The 13,614-nt window shown below is 48.3% G+C and overlaps 1 protein-coding gene and 1 pseudogene across 2 annotated transcripts in view; one reads left to right on the forward strand and one right to left on the reverse strand.

Moving 5' to 3' along the window:
- The window catches only part of DOP1B (DOP1 leucine zipper like protein B), a 139,670-nt gene continuing 126,056 nt past the window's right edge, over positions 1 to 13,614 (forward strand). Inside the window, exons 1-2 of one of the 2 annotated variants that reach the window (XM_024239529.3) lie at positions 1 to 180; positions 7,919 to 8,082. In XM_024239529.3, the coding sequence (XP_024095297.3) occupies positions 7,945 to 8,082 (138 nt within the window). In that variant the 5' untranslated portion in view covers positions 1 to 180; positions 7,919 to 7,944. The remainder of the gene's footprint in view (positions 181 to 7,918; positions 8,083 to 13,614) is intronic. The other variant, XM_009233930.4, reaches the window with a different exon arrangement.
- Positions 12,104 to 13,353, reverse strand: LOC100453053 (large ribosomal subunit protein uL3-like; annotated as a pseudogene).

A 13,614-nucleotide genomic window follows, 5' to 3' on the forward strand; every position in this document is an offset into this window, starting at 1 on the left:
CTCCAGGTTCCGCCCCGATCCCGGCGGTAGGGAAGAGCCGCTGCCGCTGGTTCTCTGGCGCGGCGCTTCCTCGGTTCTGGCTCCCCGCCGCGCCGCAGCCCTGCCCAGTCTCTCTCCCGCAGCCCGGAGGGCTCCTCCGCGCCGCACGTGAGCGCGCCCGCCAACAGGGCCACTGCCGCGGTAAGTCGTGCCCGCGCCCTGTCCGGCGTCCAGTCCTCAGCCACTGGGCGAAGCCGGAGGAGCCGGGCGTCTCCTCCCCGCCGGCCCGCGGGTCTTTCCTCGGGTCCAGAGGGCTTGGGCGGCGCCGTGGGGCGGCCCGGGGTGCAGGTGGCTTCCCGGCGCGCGGCCCGGGCCCGCGGCGCGCGCTGCTGCAGTGCGGGGGCGGGGAGCTCGGGGCCGGAGACCGGGAGGGCAGCGGGCAGACTGGGTGGGGTCCCCTCGGGTTACCTGACCCTGGCGCGGAGGATGTGATGTCGGCCACGCCCTCGCCGAGCGGAGCGGCAGGTGCAGGTCAGGGGTGGGTCGCGGCCCGCGCGCCCTCCCGGGGCCGGCCCACGGCGAGTCGCTCAGCCTTTGTTTGCTCGTGAGGTCCTGGCTGGAGAGGAGGCTGGAAACGCGGACCTGTGAGAACTGAGGGCTTTCCTCGTCGGGGAAGACCCCAGTCTTCCAGCCAGCCCCCAGGAGAAGGGATCCGGGCCGCAGTGGGCGCTCAGCCAGCCTGGCCCCTTCGCCCTGCAGGGTTCCCGGCTGCTCGCGGGGACTGTTACCCGCAGTGTTGCCTTACACTCGCGACTGCAGCCCCACAATTGGGAAGACTGCTAGGATTTTTTTGGTAAGGTGAGGGAAGACCGTCCCCCCGGCCCCACAAGCCTGCTGCTGTTAGGTGGCTTAAATTTTTTCCAGTACAATGTAATTACCACTTTGAAAGACCACATTCAAAACAGTGTGTCCCAGAGTTGATTAAGCCCATTGGTGATGAGTGTTTCTGTGCTGTGGACTAAGGATCATTATCAATTTTATTACTAGTAGTTCATATCTGTTATCTGTTGCTAAATGTTTTTGCTTATGTGGTAGGGTCACTGTGTCCTCATTTTCATCGAACTGAGAAATGTTCCTTCATATAAACATATTTACAGTGAACTTTTTTGGGATCTAGCAGTTGGTTTTTCTCTTGAACTTGTTTTTTTCTTTTTCTATATTATTATTATTATTATTATTTTGAGACGAAGGTCTCATTATGTTGCCCAGTCTGGTCTCAAACTCCTGGGCTCAAGCAGTCCTTCCACCTCGGCCTCTTAAAGTGCTGGGATTACAGGTATGAGCTACAGTGCCCAACCCTGAATTTGATTTTCTATGAAATTAAAAATGGGTAAAGTGAGAGATTTCTTGCTGACATTTTCGATTTTAAGGTATCTGAGCAGATTACACTTCTTATGTGATTACTTCTTTGTGTGTCTAGTTATTTACAGGCTGTATAACCGTGGGTTTTACTGAACTTTCCAATCTCTCACAGGAGACATATCCAGGATAGATTGCAAGATCATTGGCAAAAGAGCTATTTAAGGACTGAACCAATAATTTTATCACTAGCATAATGTGGTGGAGACCCTGTACTGTCTCACTGAGCTGAGCTCGAATCTGGTTCTGCTAGCTGCTGGGTGTGTAACCTGGGCAATTTTCCAAATGGCCTGACTTCTAATGTCCTTATCTTGGGCCTAATACCCATCTCACAGGACTCTTGTATTGCATCAAAGAAGTGCATGCAGCCGGGTGCGTTGGCTCACACCTGTAATCCCAGCACTTTGGGAGGTCGAGGTGGCGGATCACAAGGTCACGAGATCAAGACCATCCTGGCCAACATGATGAAACTGTGTCTCTACTAAAAATACAAAAATTAGCTGGGCGTGGTGGCGCGCGCCTGTAGTCCCAGCTACTCGGGAGTCTGAGGCAGGAGAATCGCTTGAATCTAGGAGGCAGAGGTTGCAGTGCGCCGAGATGGCGCCACTGCACTCCAGCATGGCGACAGAGCAAGACTCTGTCTCAAAAAAAAAAAAAAGAAAAGAAATGCATGCATAAGGCCAGGTGCGGTGGCTCATGCCTGTAATCCCAACACTTTGGGAGGCCGAGGTGGGCGGATCACCTTACGTCAGGAGTTCGAGACCAGCCTGGCCAACATGGTGAAACCCCGTCTCTACCAAAAATATTTTTAAAAATCAGCCGGGCGTTGTGGCGGGTGCCTGTAATCCCAGCTACTTGGGAGGCTGAGGCAGGAGAATCGCTTGAACCCGGGAGGCAGAGGTTGCAGTGAGCCAAGATCACACCATTTTACTCCAGCCTGGGTGACAAGAGCGAGACTCTGTCTCAAAAATCAAAAACCAAACCAAAAAAAAACAAAAAAGAGACCGGGTGCAGTGGCTCACGCCTGTAATCCCAGTACTTTGGGAGGCCGAGGCGGGCGGATCACCTGAGGTTGGGCATTCGAGACCAGCCTGACCAACATGGAGAAACCCCATCTCTACTAAAAATACAAAATTAGCTGGGCGTTATGGCACATGCCTGTAATCCCAGGTACTCAGGAGGCTGAGGCAGGAGAATCACTTGAACTCAGGAGGCGGAGGTTGTGGTGAGCTGAGATGGCGCCATTGCACTCCAGCCTGGTCAACAAGAGCGAAACTCCATCTCAAAAAAAAGAAGAAAAACAAATGCATGCATAAATGGTGAATTTACCAAGCTCACCCAGAAGACTTGCTTGGTAGCATACCACGTGCCCCATATTTTGAAATAAAGGAGCTTGCATGAATGATGATTTCCAAACTTCTCACGTGTGCTGGTAGTTACACCAAATAGCACTTTCTTCATATGGCCAACCATAACACTGAACTGCTCCAGCTACCTGCTCTTACTTGGCTGATGCCCTTCTTGCCATGAGCAGTGGCGTCCCTTGCCACCCCACCTTCTAAATACACACCTTATCATCAGTACACACCTTATCACAGTTCTCTTCCTGGTAACTCTAGCCGCCCACACCTCTGGACTTTGAGGACTCCTCTGCCAGTGGCTGAGTTTCCTCTTGGTATCATCAGACTCTGTCACTTTGTCCACCCTCTGTCACTTATGTGTGTTAAAAGGAGCAAGGCCACTTTGTCCACCCTCTGACACTTATGTGTGCCACGTTAAACTGAAATTATGTATTTAGGTACTTCCACTTTTATTAGGCTATGAACTATGAGAGTAGGGACCTTGTCTTATTTATGTTTCTTTCCCCTGTGCTTAGACACTTAGTAGAGTGAACAGGCTGTGCACCACTGGAGTATTGCAGTGGTTTAGAGATGCTGGGTTTCAGAACTGAATTTTCTGGAAAAAAAAAAAAAAGTAGTATGGACCGTTTGGATATATCAACTTCTTAGTCTTTACTTGGCAAAAGGAACAAACTACCAGCTCTCATTACCATCTTTTCCTTAATATTTTCAAAATGTGTGAAGGCAGTTATTTCAGAAAAAGGGACGGGCCTTCCCAGGATTGAGTAGGCAGTCTTATTTTGTGGGTGGGTGTGCAAGGTGCAGTATATTTTTGCAGAGAGGCACGCATATGCAGAGGCTCTGTGGCAGGATGGGTCTGTCTTGGGGTTGGAGGGTGCAGTGACAAGTGGGTAGAGTCTTGTAAGCTGGAAACGGGGTGGTTTGTTTCTATTTTAAGTTTTCTTTTCTTTTTTTTTTTTTTTTTTGAGACAGGGTCTCACTCTGTCACCCAGGCTGGAGTGCAGTGGCACAATCCCAGCTCACTGTAACTTCCACCTCCCAGGTTCAAGCGATTCTCCTGCCTCAGCCTCCCAAGTAGCTGGGATCACAGGCATGTGCCACCACACCTGGCTAATTTTTGTATTTTTAGTAGTGACAGGGTTTCGCCATGTTGGCCACGCTGGTCACGAACTCTTGATGTCAGGTGATCCACCCGCCTCGGCCTCCCGAAGTGCTGGGATTACAGGCGTGAGCCACTGCACCTGGCCTCATTTTAAGCTTTATGGAAACAATTTTGAACATGGCAGTTGTATGCATTATGTTTTAAAAGGATTCTTGGAGCACTGTGTGTAAAGGCACCAGAAAGGGGCAAGTGTGGGAGAATCATTTGGAAGCTTCTGCAAACATGCAGGCAACAGGCAGCCCACACTGCGGTGTGGCGATGGAGAGCAATTGAGTCAACAGGTGTTTAGGGAGAGGCAAACAGGACTGGGGTTGAGCATGGCAGGTGAAGAGAAGGAAGAGTCTAGAATGATCCCACAGGTGAAGGGGCTACTTTCTGAGAAGGGAAAGACGGGAGAAGGAGCATGTTGAGCAGATGGAATTGAGAGTTTACTGTTGTTGTTTTTTTTGTTTTTTGATGGGGACAGAGTCTCACTGTGTCATCCAGGCTGGAGTGCAATGGTGCGATCTGAGCCCACTGCAACCTCCGCCTCCTGGATTCCAGTGATTCTCCCGCCTCAGCCTCCTGAATAGCTGGGATTACAGCCACCATACCCGGCTAATTTTTCTATTTTTAGTAGAGATGGAGTTTCACCATGTTGGCCAGGCTGGTCTCGAACTCCTGACCTCATGATCCACCCACCTTGGCCTCCCAAAGTGCTGGGATTACAGGCATGAGCCACTACACCTGGCCTAGTTTTATTTTTTTAAACAGCTTTATTGCACTATAATTTGCAGCTCATAAAATTCATTCAAGTATGTAATTCAGTGTTGTTGTTTTTGAGAAAGGGGCTTGCCATGTTACCCAGGCTGGTCACAAGCTCCAGGCCAGAAGCCATCCTCCCACCTCAACCTCTGGAGTAGCTGGGATCACAGGCATGAGCCACTGTGCCCAGATAATTTCAGTGATTTTTCATACATTTACAGAGTTGTGCAAGCATCGCCATCATCCCATTTTAGCACATTTGCCTTACCTGAGAAAGATCGCCGTGCCCAATGGCCATTACTCCCTGTTTTCACCGCACCCCAGGCAGCCACTAACCTACTTGCCTTCTCTCTGTATTTGCCTGTGGAGGGCATTTCATATCAATGGAATCATACAATGTCTGGTCTTGTGTGTCTGGCGTCTTCCACTAAGCGTGTGTTTTCAGGGTTCGTCCATGTTGCAGCATTATCAGTATTTGGTTCCTTTCCATTGCCTCAGCGTTCCTTTGTGGATAGACCATATTTTGTGGATGGATGCTTGTCTTAGTTAATTCAGGCTGCTCCAACAAAATAGTGTAAACGAGGTATTTCTGTTATAAGTGACAGTAGTGTATTCCTGTAGTTCTGGAGGCTGAGAAGTTCAAGATCAAGGTGCTGGCAGATTCAGTGTCTGGTGGGGCCTGCTTGCTGTATCCTCACAGTGGAAAGAACAGCCAGGCTCCCTTGGGTCTCTTTAATTTAATTTATTTATTTGAGACAGGGTCTCATTCTGTTGCCCAGACTGGAGTGCAGTGGCATGATCGTGGCTCACTGCAGCCTCAGCCTCCCAAGCTCAAGTGATCCTCCCAACTCAGACTCCTGAGTACCTGGGACTATAGGCATGTGCCACTACACCCTGCTAATTTTTGTATTGTTTGTAGAGATGGGGTTTCACCATGTTGCTCAGGTTAGTCTCAAACTCCTGGATTCAAGTGATCCACACCTGCTTTGGCCTCCCAGGATTTCAGATGTGAGCCACTCCATTCAGCTGGTGTCCCTTTTAAAAGGGCACTAATCCCATGACATAATCACCTCCCAAAGTCTTCACTTTCTTTTTTTTTTGAGATGGAGTCTTGTTCTGTCACCCAGGCTGGGGTACAGTGGTGCAGTCTCAGCTCACTGCAACCTCCACCTCCTGGGTTCAAGCAATGCTCATGCCTCAACCTCCCAAGTAGCTGGGACTACAGGTGTGTGCCACCATGCCCAGCTATTTTCTATTTTTATTTTTTGGTAGAGATGGGGTTTCACCATGTTGGCCAGGCTGGTCTCAAACATCTGACCTCAAGTGATCTGCCCGCCTTGGCCTCCCAAAGTGCTGAGATTACAGGTGTGAGTCACCATGCCCAGCCGCCAGGGAATGTATTTAGCAGTTGGTAGAGGAGGAGGAAAGAAGTTCAGAGAGGTAGGTGGGAAACAAGCTCTGGGGCTGGAGGGGCCAGAGGAGTGTGTGGGCCAAGAGGAGGCTGCTAGGCTGCTTAAAGAAGTGGTCTGCCGCAGAGTGCTACTGAGAGGTAAAGTGAGGAAACAGAAAGGACCTCTGCCATTGGTGACTTGAAAGTAGTGGTGGTTGCCAGGCGCGGTGGCTCACGCCTGTAATCCCGGCACTTTGGGAGGCTGAGGTGGGCGGATCATGAGTTCAAGAGTTCAAGACCAGCCTGACCAACACAGTGAAACCCCGTCTCTACTAAAAATACAAAAATTAGCTGGGCATGGTGACATGTGCTTGTAGCCCCAGCTATCTGGGAGGCTGAGGCAGGAGAATCACTTGAACCCAGGAAGCAGAGGTTGCAGTGAGCCAAGATTGCGCCACTGCACTCCAGTCTGGGCAACAAGAGTGAGACTCTGTCTCAAAAAAAAAAAAAAAAAAAAGAAAAGAAAGTAGTGGTGGCCTGGTGAAGATTGGATTGGGTCTGGAGTGATCGGAAATTGAAGTATGAGATTTCATGAAATTTTTATAACTGTACTGGCCCGTAAATGAAAGACTCAAGCTTAAAGAACGTGTTGTACCTTCAGTTCAGTTTCTTCCACTTACCATATTTGCCTTTTTGTTTGATTGACTACATCCAACTTGTTTAGCAATCTACCCAGCTAACCGCGTTCACTCATGTTTAACTATATAGCATTGCTCTGTATTTGTCTCTCCTTTCAGACTGAGCAGTACTGGTGAAATACTATTTGTCCTCATATATCAGTTAGGATTGTGGTTGGCTATAACAGAAAACCTGATTGAACAGCGGCTTAAACAAATTAGCTGTTATGCGCAGAAAACATACACCAGACATTACAGCATCTGGGGTTGGGGTGTGGTGCCTTCATCATGCCATCTGGGGCTGCAGGGGCTCTGTTGTTCCACTCAGCCATCGTTAGTTTGTGACTTTCGTGCATGTTTCATGACAGGTGCAAGATGTAGCTTCACTCCAACATCATGCCTTTGTTCTAGGCAGAAAGAAGAAGAAAGGAGGCCAAAAGGCTTATGCCAGGAAGTCTGCCTCCTTTCCAACAGCCTTTTTGACCCACAGCTTCTACTGACATCTCATTGTCAGGAGCTGTCACATGGCCACCTAGATGCAAGGGAGTCTGGGAATTACAGTGTTACCATGAACAAAACCAGTGCTCCCTTAATACAGAAAAGGAGAACAAGGCATGTTGGGTAGATGCCTGCCACACTTTAAATAAAACAGCCAGGCGTGGTGATGCATCCCAATAGTCCCAGCTACTTGGGAGGCTGAGGTGGAAGGAAGGATCACTTGAGCTTAGGAGGTCAAGGCTGCAGTGACCCGTGATCGCGCCACTGCACTGCAGCCTGGGTGGCAGAGTAAGACCCTGCCTCCAAAAAAACATAAAAAATTTAAAAATGCCATATGATGGGAGGGGCTGTGCTCATTCAAAATTACCAGCTGGCAACAACATATAGTCTAGCAGCTTTGGAGCTTTGATCCTGGAATTAATTTTGTCAATTACTTGGAGCCCTAGCACTTCTGTGCTGTCTGCTCCTGTTTCCTGTTCTCCCCCAGAATCCACGAGGGCGGGAACTATTTATCTTTCATCTCCCACAGTGCCTGGCCCAGAAGCCTTGCTAAATATTTGAACAGGATTGCCCAGTGAGTTTGTGCACAGTTGTGTTTGTTGACACGTGTCTTCTGTAGCTCTGGGTTGGGAATGATTTGTATCCCCGAATGGCTCTCTCATTTGGTTATTTTTTGATTTGCTTTTAGATACTTTTCTGCTGTGAGAATGTAAGATGGATCCAGAAGAGCAGGAGCTCTTAAATGATTACAGATACAGAAGCTACTCTTCAGTGATTGAAAAGGCTTTGAGAAATTTTGAGTCCTCGAGTGAATGGGCGGATCTCATATCTTCACTTGGCAAACTCAACAAGGTATGTAGGGTGTATCCTATTTGGATTGCATGCAGGTGAGGACATAATTGTCTTTTTATTATTATAAGAAATTACATGATTATATTATTTGTATTTTATAATCTTTATATTATTACATATTATACAGTATAATCTTTATATTATTTCAAGGAAATACCATTATATGTACAATGATGATTGCAACAATTAGAAAATATAGAAAAGAAGAAAACCACTCATAATTCTGTCCTCCAGTGTTACCCACTGTTAACCTATCAATGTATGTACCTCCTTTCAGCTTTTTCTGAGCATAAAAATATATATAGTGTTCATATAGTTGAAGTCTTTTTCTTAACAGTGTTAATGTCTAGACAAGATAAAATTTAAAATTGTCAAATTAGGTATTCAAAGACTGTTCTTTGTATACTCCTTAGGATTTTTATTTATTTTTCTTCTTTGATCTACTTTTTTGATCCTGTTACTGCTGTCTGGTAACTCCTAGAAGACTAAAAGTTGAAATAAATATTGAAATCTGCCCAAAACTTGTGTGTGTGTGTGCATGTGTGTGCATACGTGTGTGCATGTGTGTATGGGGTCAGATCTAGGAAAACCAAAACTGGTCAAACGTGGGCTTGACCTTGTACTCTATATCAGGGGTCCCCAACCCCCAGGCTGCTGACTGGTACCGGTCCGTGGCCTGTTAGGAACCGGGACACACAGAAGAAGGTGAGCGGTGCGAGCGAGCATTACCGCTTGGGCTCCGCCTCCTGTCAGATTAGTGGTGGCACTGGCTTCTCACTGGAGCATGAACCCTATCGTGAACTGCACATGTGAGGGATCTAGCTTGCATGCTCTTTATGAGAATCTTTTATTTTTTTTGAGACAGTCTCACTCTGTTGCCCAGGTTGGAGTGCAATGGCGCAACCTCGGCTGACTGCAACCTCCACCTCCCAGGTTCAAGCGATTCTCCTGCCTCAGCCACCCGAGTAGTTGGGATTACAGGCATGCACCACCACGCCTGGCTAATTTTTGTATTTTTATTAGAGACTGGGTATCACCATGTTGGCCAGGCTGGTCTCAAACTCCTGACCTCAAGTGATCCACCCGCCTCGGCCTCCCAAAGTGCTGGGGTCACAGGCGTGAGCCACCACGCCTGGCCACTCTTTATGAGAATCTAACTAATGCCTGATGATCTGAGGTGGTACAACAGCAGATCTACAGTTTCGTCCTGAAACCAACCATCTGCCTTCCCCCCCCTCTGCCACCCCATCTGTGGAGAAATTGTCTTCCACGTGGCTGGACGTAGTGGCTTATGCCTGTAATCCCAGCACTTTGGGAGGCCGAGGCAAGCAGATCACGAGATCAGGAGATCGAGACCATCCTGGCTAACGCGGTGAAACCCCGTCTCTACTAAAAATACAAAAAAATTAGCTGGGCGTGGTGGTGAGCACCTGTAGTCCCAGCTTCTCAGGAGGCTGAGGTAGGAGAATGGCATGAACCTGGGAGGTGGAGCTTGCAGTGAGCCGAGATTGGGCGACAGAGCAAGACTCTGTCTCAAAAAAAAAAAAAAAAAAAAAAAAAAAATTGTCTTCCACGAAACTGGTCCCTGGTGCCAAAAAGTTTGGGAACCACACCTCTATATAAGTGACATATAGATGGGAGCATTACATTTTCCCATCCTTTCTTTCCCAGAAAGAAAGTGACACAGGGACTTTCAAGTGCTCAGATGACCACTACAACTTGTAGGTAGATGATATCTGGGCTTAGAGAAGCTGTACCGGGCTCTGTTGCTGTTCGGACAGGACCTGAGTTTGGAGCCCAAGTGCTAGGTGGGAGTTAGGAGATGTCTAACTCCACTCTGCAGATCTCAGCTCCCCAGGCCAAACACGACAGGGGAATTGGGGTGAGTGAAGAATTTCAGCAGCCTGACCCTCCAGCCCTGACAGATGGCTATCAGGCACGCTGCAGATAGGCAGTTCTTACAGCTCGTTGCCAGTAAGCTGCTGGTCTTTTGCAAGGCATATTTATGACATGTAAATGTCATGGCTCCGTGCTGGCTACGGTGGATAAATGTTTCTAAGGTCTTTAAAACAGGAAATAAGAGCTTGCAAATCCTTTGGTTGTACAGCTCTATCTCAGGAATTCTCTAGGTGAATGCAGATTGCATTCGCAGACTTGCATGAAGGTAGATTGCTTTTTGAGGGGAAAGGGAGAAGCAGTAGAACCGCATTGAGTCCCACATTCTTCTGGATGTTTCACTGTTTCAGTACTCAGCCCTCCTGGAGTCTAAGAACAGCCTATTTTTTTTTTTTTGAGACAGTCTTGCTCTGTCACCCAGGCTGGAGTGCAGTGGCGCGATCTCAGCTCACGACAACCTCAGCCTCCCAGGTTCAAGCGATTCTCCTGCCACAGCCTCCCGAGTAGCTGAGATTACAGGTGCCCGCCACCAGGCCCGGCTAATTTTTTTGTATTTGTAGTAGAGATAGGGTTTCACCATGTTGGCCAGGCTGGTCTCGAACTCCTGACCTCAAGTGATCCACCCACCTCAGCCTCCCAAAGTGCAGGGATTATAGGCATGAGCCACCGTGCCCAGCCGAACAGCGTATTTATTGCTGGGGAGGGCACAGTCTTCATTATTTCTGTTTTTTCTTTTTCTTTATTGAGATAAAATTCACATAACACAAAATTCACCATTTACCCATTTTAAAGTGCACAGTTAAGTGGCCTTTAGTACATTTACCATGTTGTGCAACCCTTACTACTCTCTAGTTCCAGACGTTTTCATCACTCCAAAAGGAAACCCATACCCATTCAGCAGTTGCTCCCCATTCCTCCCTCCCCCCAGCCCCAGTAACCATGAATCTACTTTCCCTCTCTTCGGACTTTTCATGGAAATGGAATCATACCACATATGGCTTTTTGTGACTGGTTTATTTCATTTAGCATAATGTTCTTAAGGTTCATCCTTGTTATAGTATGTGTTAGAATTTCCTTCCTTTTTATAGCTGAATAATACTCTATTGTATGGGTAAGTCACATTTTCTTTTCTTTTCTTTTCTTTTTTTTTTTTTTTTTTTGAGATGGAGTCTCGCTCTGTCGTCCAGGCTGAAGTGCAGTGGCACAGTCTCGGCTGACTGCAACCTCCACCTTCTAGGTTCAAGTGATTCTCCTGCCTCAGCCTCCCGAGTAGCTGGGACTACGGGCGCACGCCACCATACCCAGCTAATTTTTGTATTTTTAGTAGAGACAGGGTTTCACCATGTTGACCAGGCCGGTCTTGGACTCCTGACCTCCAGTGATCTGCCTGCCTCGGCCTCCCAAAGTGCTGGGATTACAGATGTGAGCCACCGTGCTGAGCCACAATTTTTCTTTATCCATTGATCAGTTAATGGACATTTAGATTTTTACCTTTTGGCTATTGTGAATAGTGTTGCTATGAGCATTCGTGTACAAGCTTTTGTTTGAACCTCATTTTTCAATTCTTTGGGGTGCATACTTAGGAGTGGCATTGCTGGGACATATGGAAACGCTATGTTTAACTTATTGAGGAGCCACCAAATTGTTTTCCCAGCAGTTGGACCGTTTTACATATCCACTAAAAGCAATGCGTGAGTGTTCCAGTTTCCTAACATCCTCACCAATACTTATTTTCAGGTTGTTTTTTTTTGACACTTGCTCTGTTGCCCAGGCTGGAGTGCAGTTGTGCAATCTTGGCTCCTGCAACCTCTACCTCCTGGGTTCAAGCGATTCTCATCCCTCAGCCTCCTGAGTAGCTGGGGTTACAGGCGTTAGCCACCATGCCTGGCTAATTTTTTATTTTTATTTTTTAATACAGATGGGGTTTCACCATCTTGGCCAGGCTGGTCTCGAACTCCTGACCTCAGGTGATCTGCCCGCCTCGGCCTCCCAAAGTGCTGGGATTACAGGTGTGAGCCACTGTGCCCAGCCTATTTTCAGTGTTTTAAAAATGATAACCATCCTAGTGGTGTGAAGTGGTCTCTCCCTGTGGTTTTTTTTTTTAATTAATAATTTTAAAAAACTTTTATTGAGACCCCACCAGGTGCAAAACCTGTTCCTGACGTTAAGCTCCTTCTTCCTTTGCAATTCGGTCTTCCTTGAGTGGTCCCATGAATGCTTTCTTCTCCTCCATGGTCTGGAAGTGGCCATGGCCAAACTTGGAGGTGGTATCAGTGAACTTAAGGTCAGTCTTCTCCAGAGCCCACCATCTGGTCTGCACCAGCAAAGATGTGCACAGAATGAGCACTCGCTTCTTGGTTCCCACCACACAGCCTTTCAGCATGACAGAGTTATTGGTCACTTCACCATAGTGGACAAAGCCACCCAGAGGGTTGATGCTCTTGTCAGACAGGACATAGTCAGTGGAGGCATTGTTCTTGATCAGTTTGCTGTCCTCAGTAAGGTAGCCCTGGCCGATCTTACGGATCTTCTTGTTGATCTCAGTGCGGTGGTGGTCGCCTTTCTGCCCAGCTCATGCCATGGAGAAGGCCACGTGGGCAGGATGCCATGCCCCAATCCAGGCCACCTTGCACAGGCCTCAGTGGGTCTTGTGGGGCAGCTTCTTGTTGTGCCAACAACTGGTGACCCCTTTGTAGCCTTTGCCCTTGGTCACCCCGGTGATGTCGATCATCTCATCCAGCCCAAATGCTTGGTTCACAGATACCTGCTGCTCTAGCCCCTCCTGGGCCCAGTCCAGCTTCTCAGCCGTGGTGCCTCCATTCACTTGGATCTCCATCAGTTGAGCCTTCTTCTGGCGCAGAGGAAGCAGGCGCGTCTGGGTGTGGGCAGCAACGCGGGTGACTTGGCAGTGCTTCCTCATGCTGCTGAAGTCTTCTCTAGCTGCTTCTTGCCATCGTCATCCTGCCATTTCTTGCAGTACTTGGTAAAGGCCTTCTTCCTAGATTTATGCCAGTTGTTAGAGAAACGCCTTTTGCACTCATCATTGATGTGCCCAGCAAAGATAGTCTTGAAGGTCCAGAGGCCTCAAGGGGTTTCCACGTAGCCCACAATGCCCATAACCACCATAGGTGGTGTCTCCACAGTAGTCACGGCCTCTGCCACCTCCTTCTCTTTCACCTTGGGTCCTGGCCTGTTGACTTCCCATGTGATGTGGGTCGTGCCAGCCTTGTATCCCAGCAAGGCTGTGACGTTGACCGGCTTGGAAGGGGCATCCTTGGGGAAGCTCTTCACCTTCCGACGATGCCTATTTCTGTGCTCCCATGTCAGGAAGCAGAGGGACCCATGTCTGGGAGTGGAGAACTGTCTGTGAGACATCATGCTGTCAAATTCCACCGGTAGAGCTCTCCCTGTGGTTTTGATTTGCATTTCCCTAATGACTAATAATTTTGAGCATCTTTTCATATGCTTGTTGGGCATTTTTGTATCTTTTTGGAAGAAATTTCTATTCTAGGCCTGGCGCGGTGGCTCATGCCTATAATCCCAGCACTTTGGGAGGCTGAGGCCAGCGGATCACGAGGTCAAAAGATCGAGACCACTCTGGCCAACATGGTGAAACCCCGTCTCTACTACACGCAC

This window comes from Pongo abelii, chromosome 22 (genome assembly GCF_028885655.2).
Source record: "Pongo abelii isolate AG06213 chromosome 22, NHGRI_mPonAbe1-v2.0_pri, whole genome shotgun sequence".
Taxonomy (NCBI): Eukaryota; Metazoa; Chordata; class Mammalia; order Primates; family Hominidae; genus Pongo; species Pongo abelii.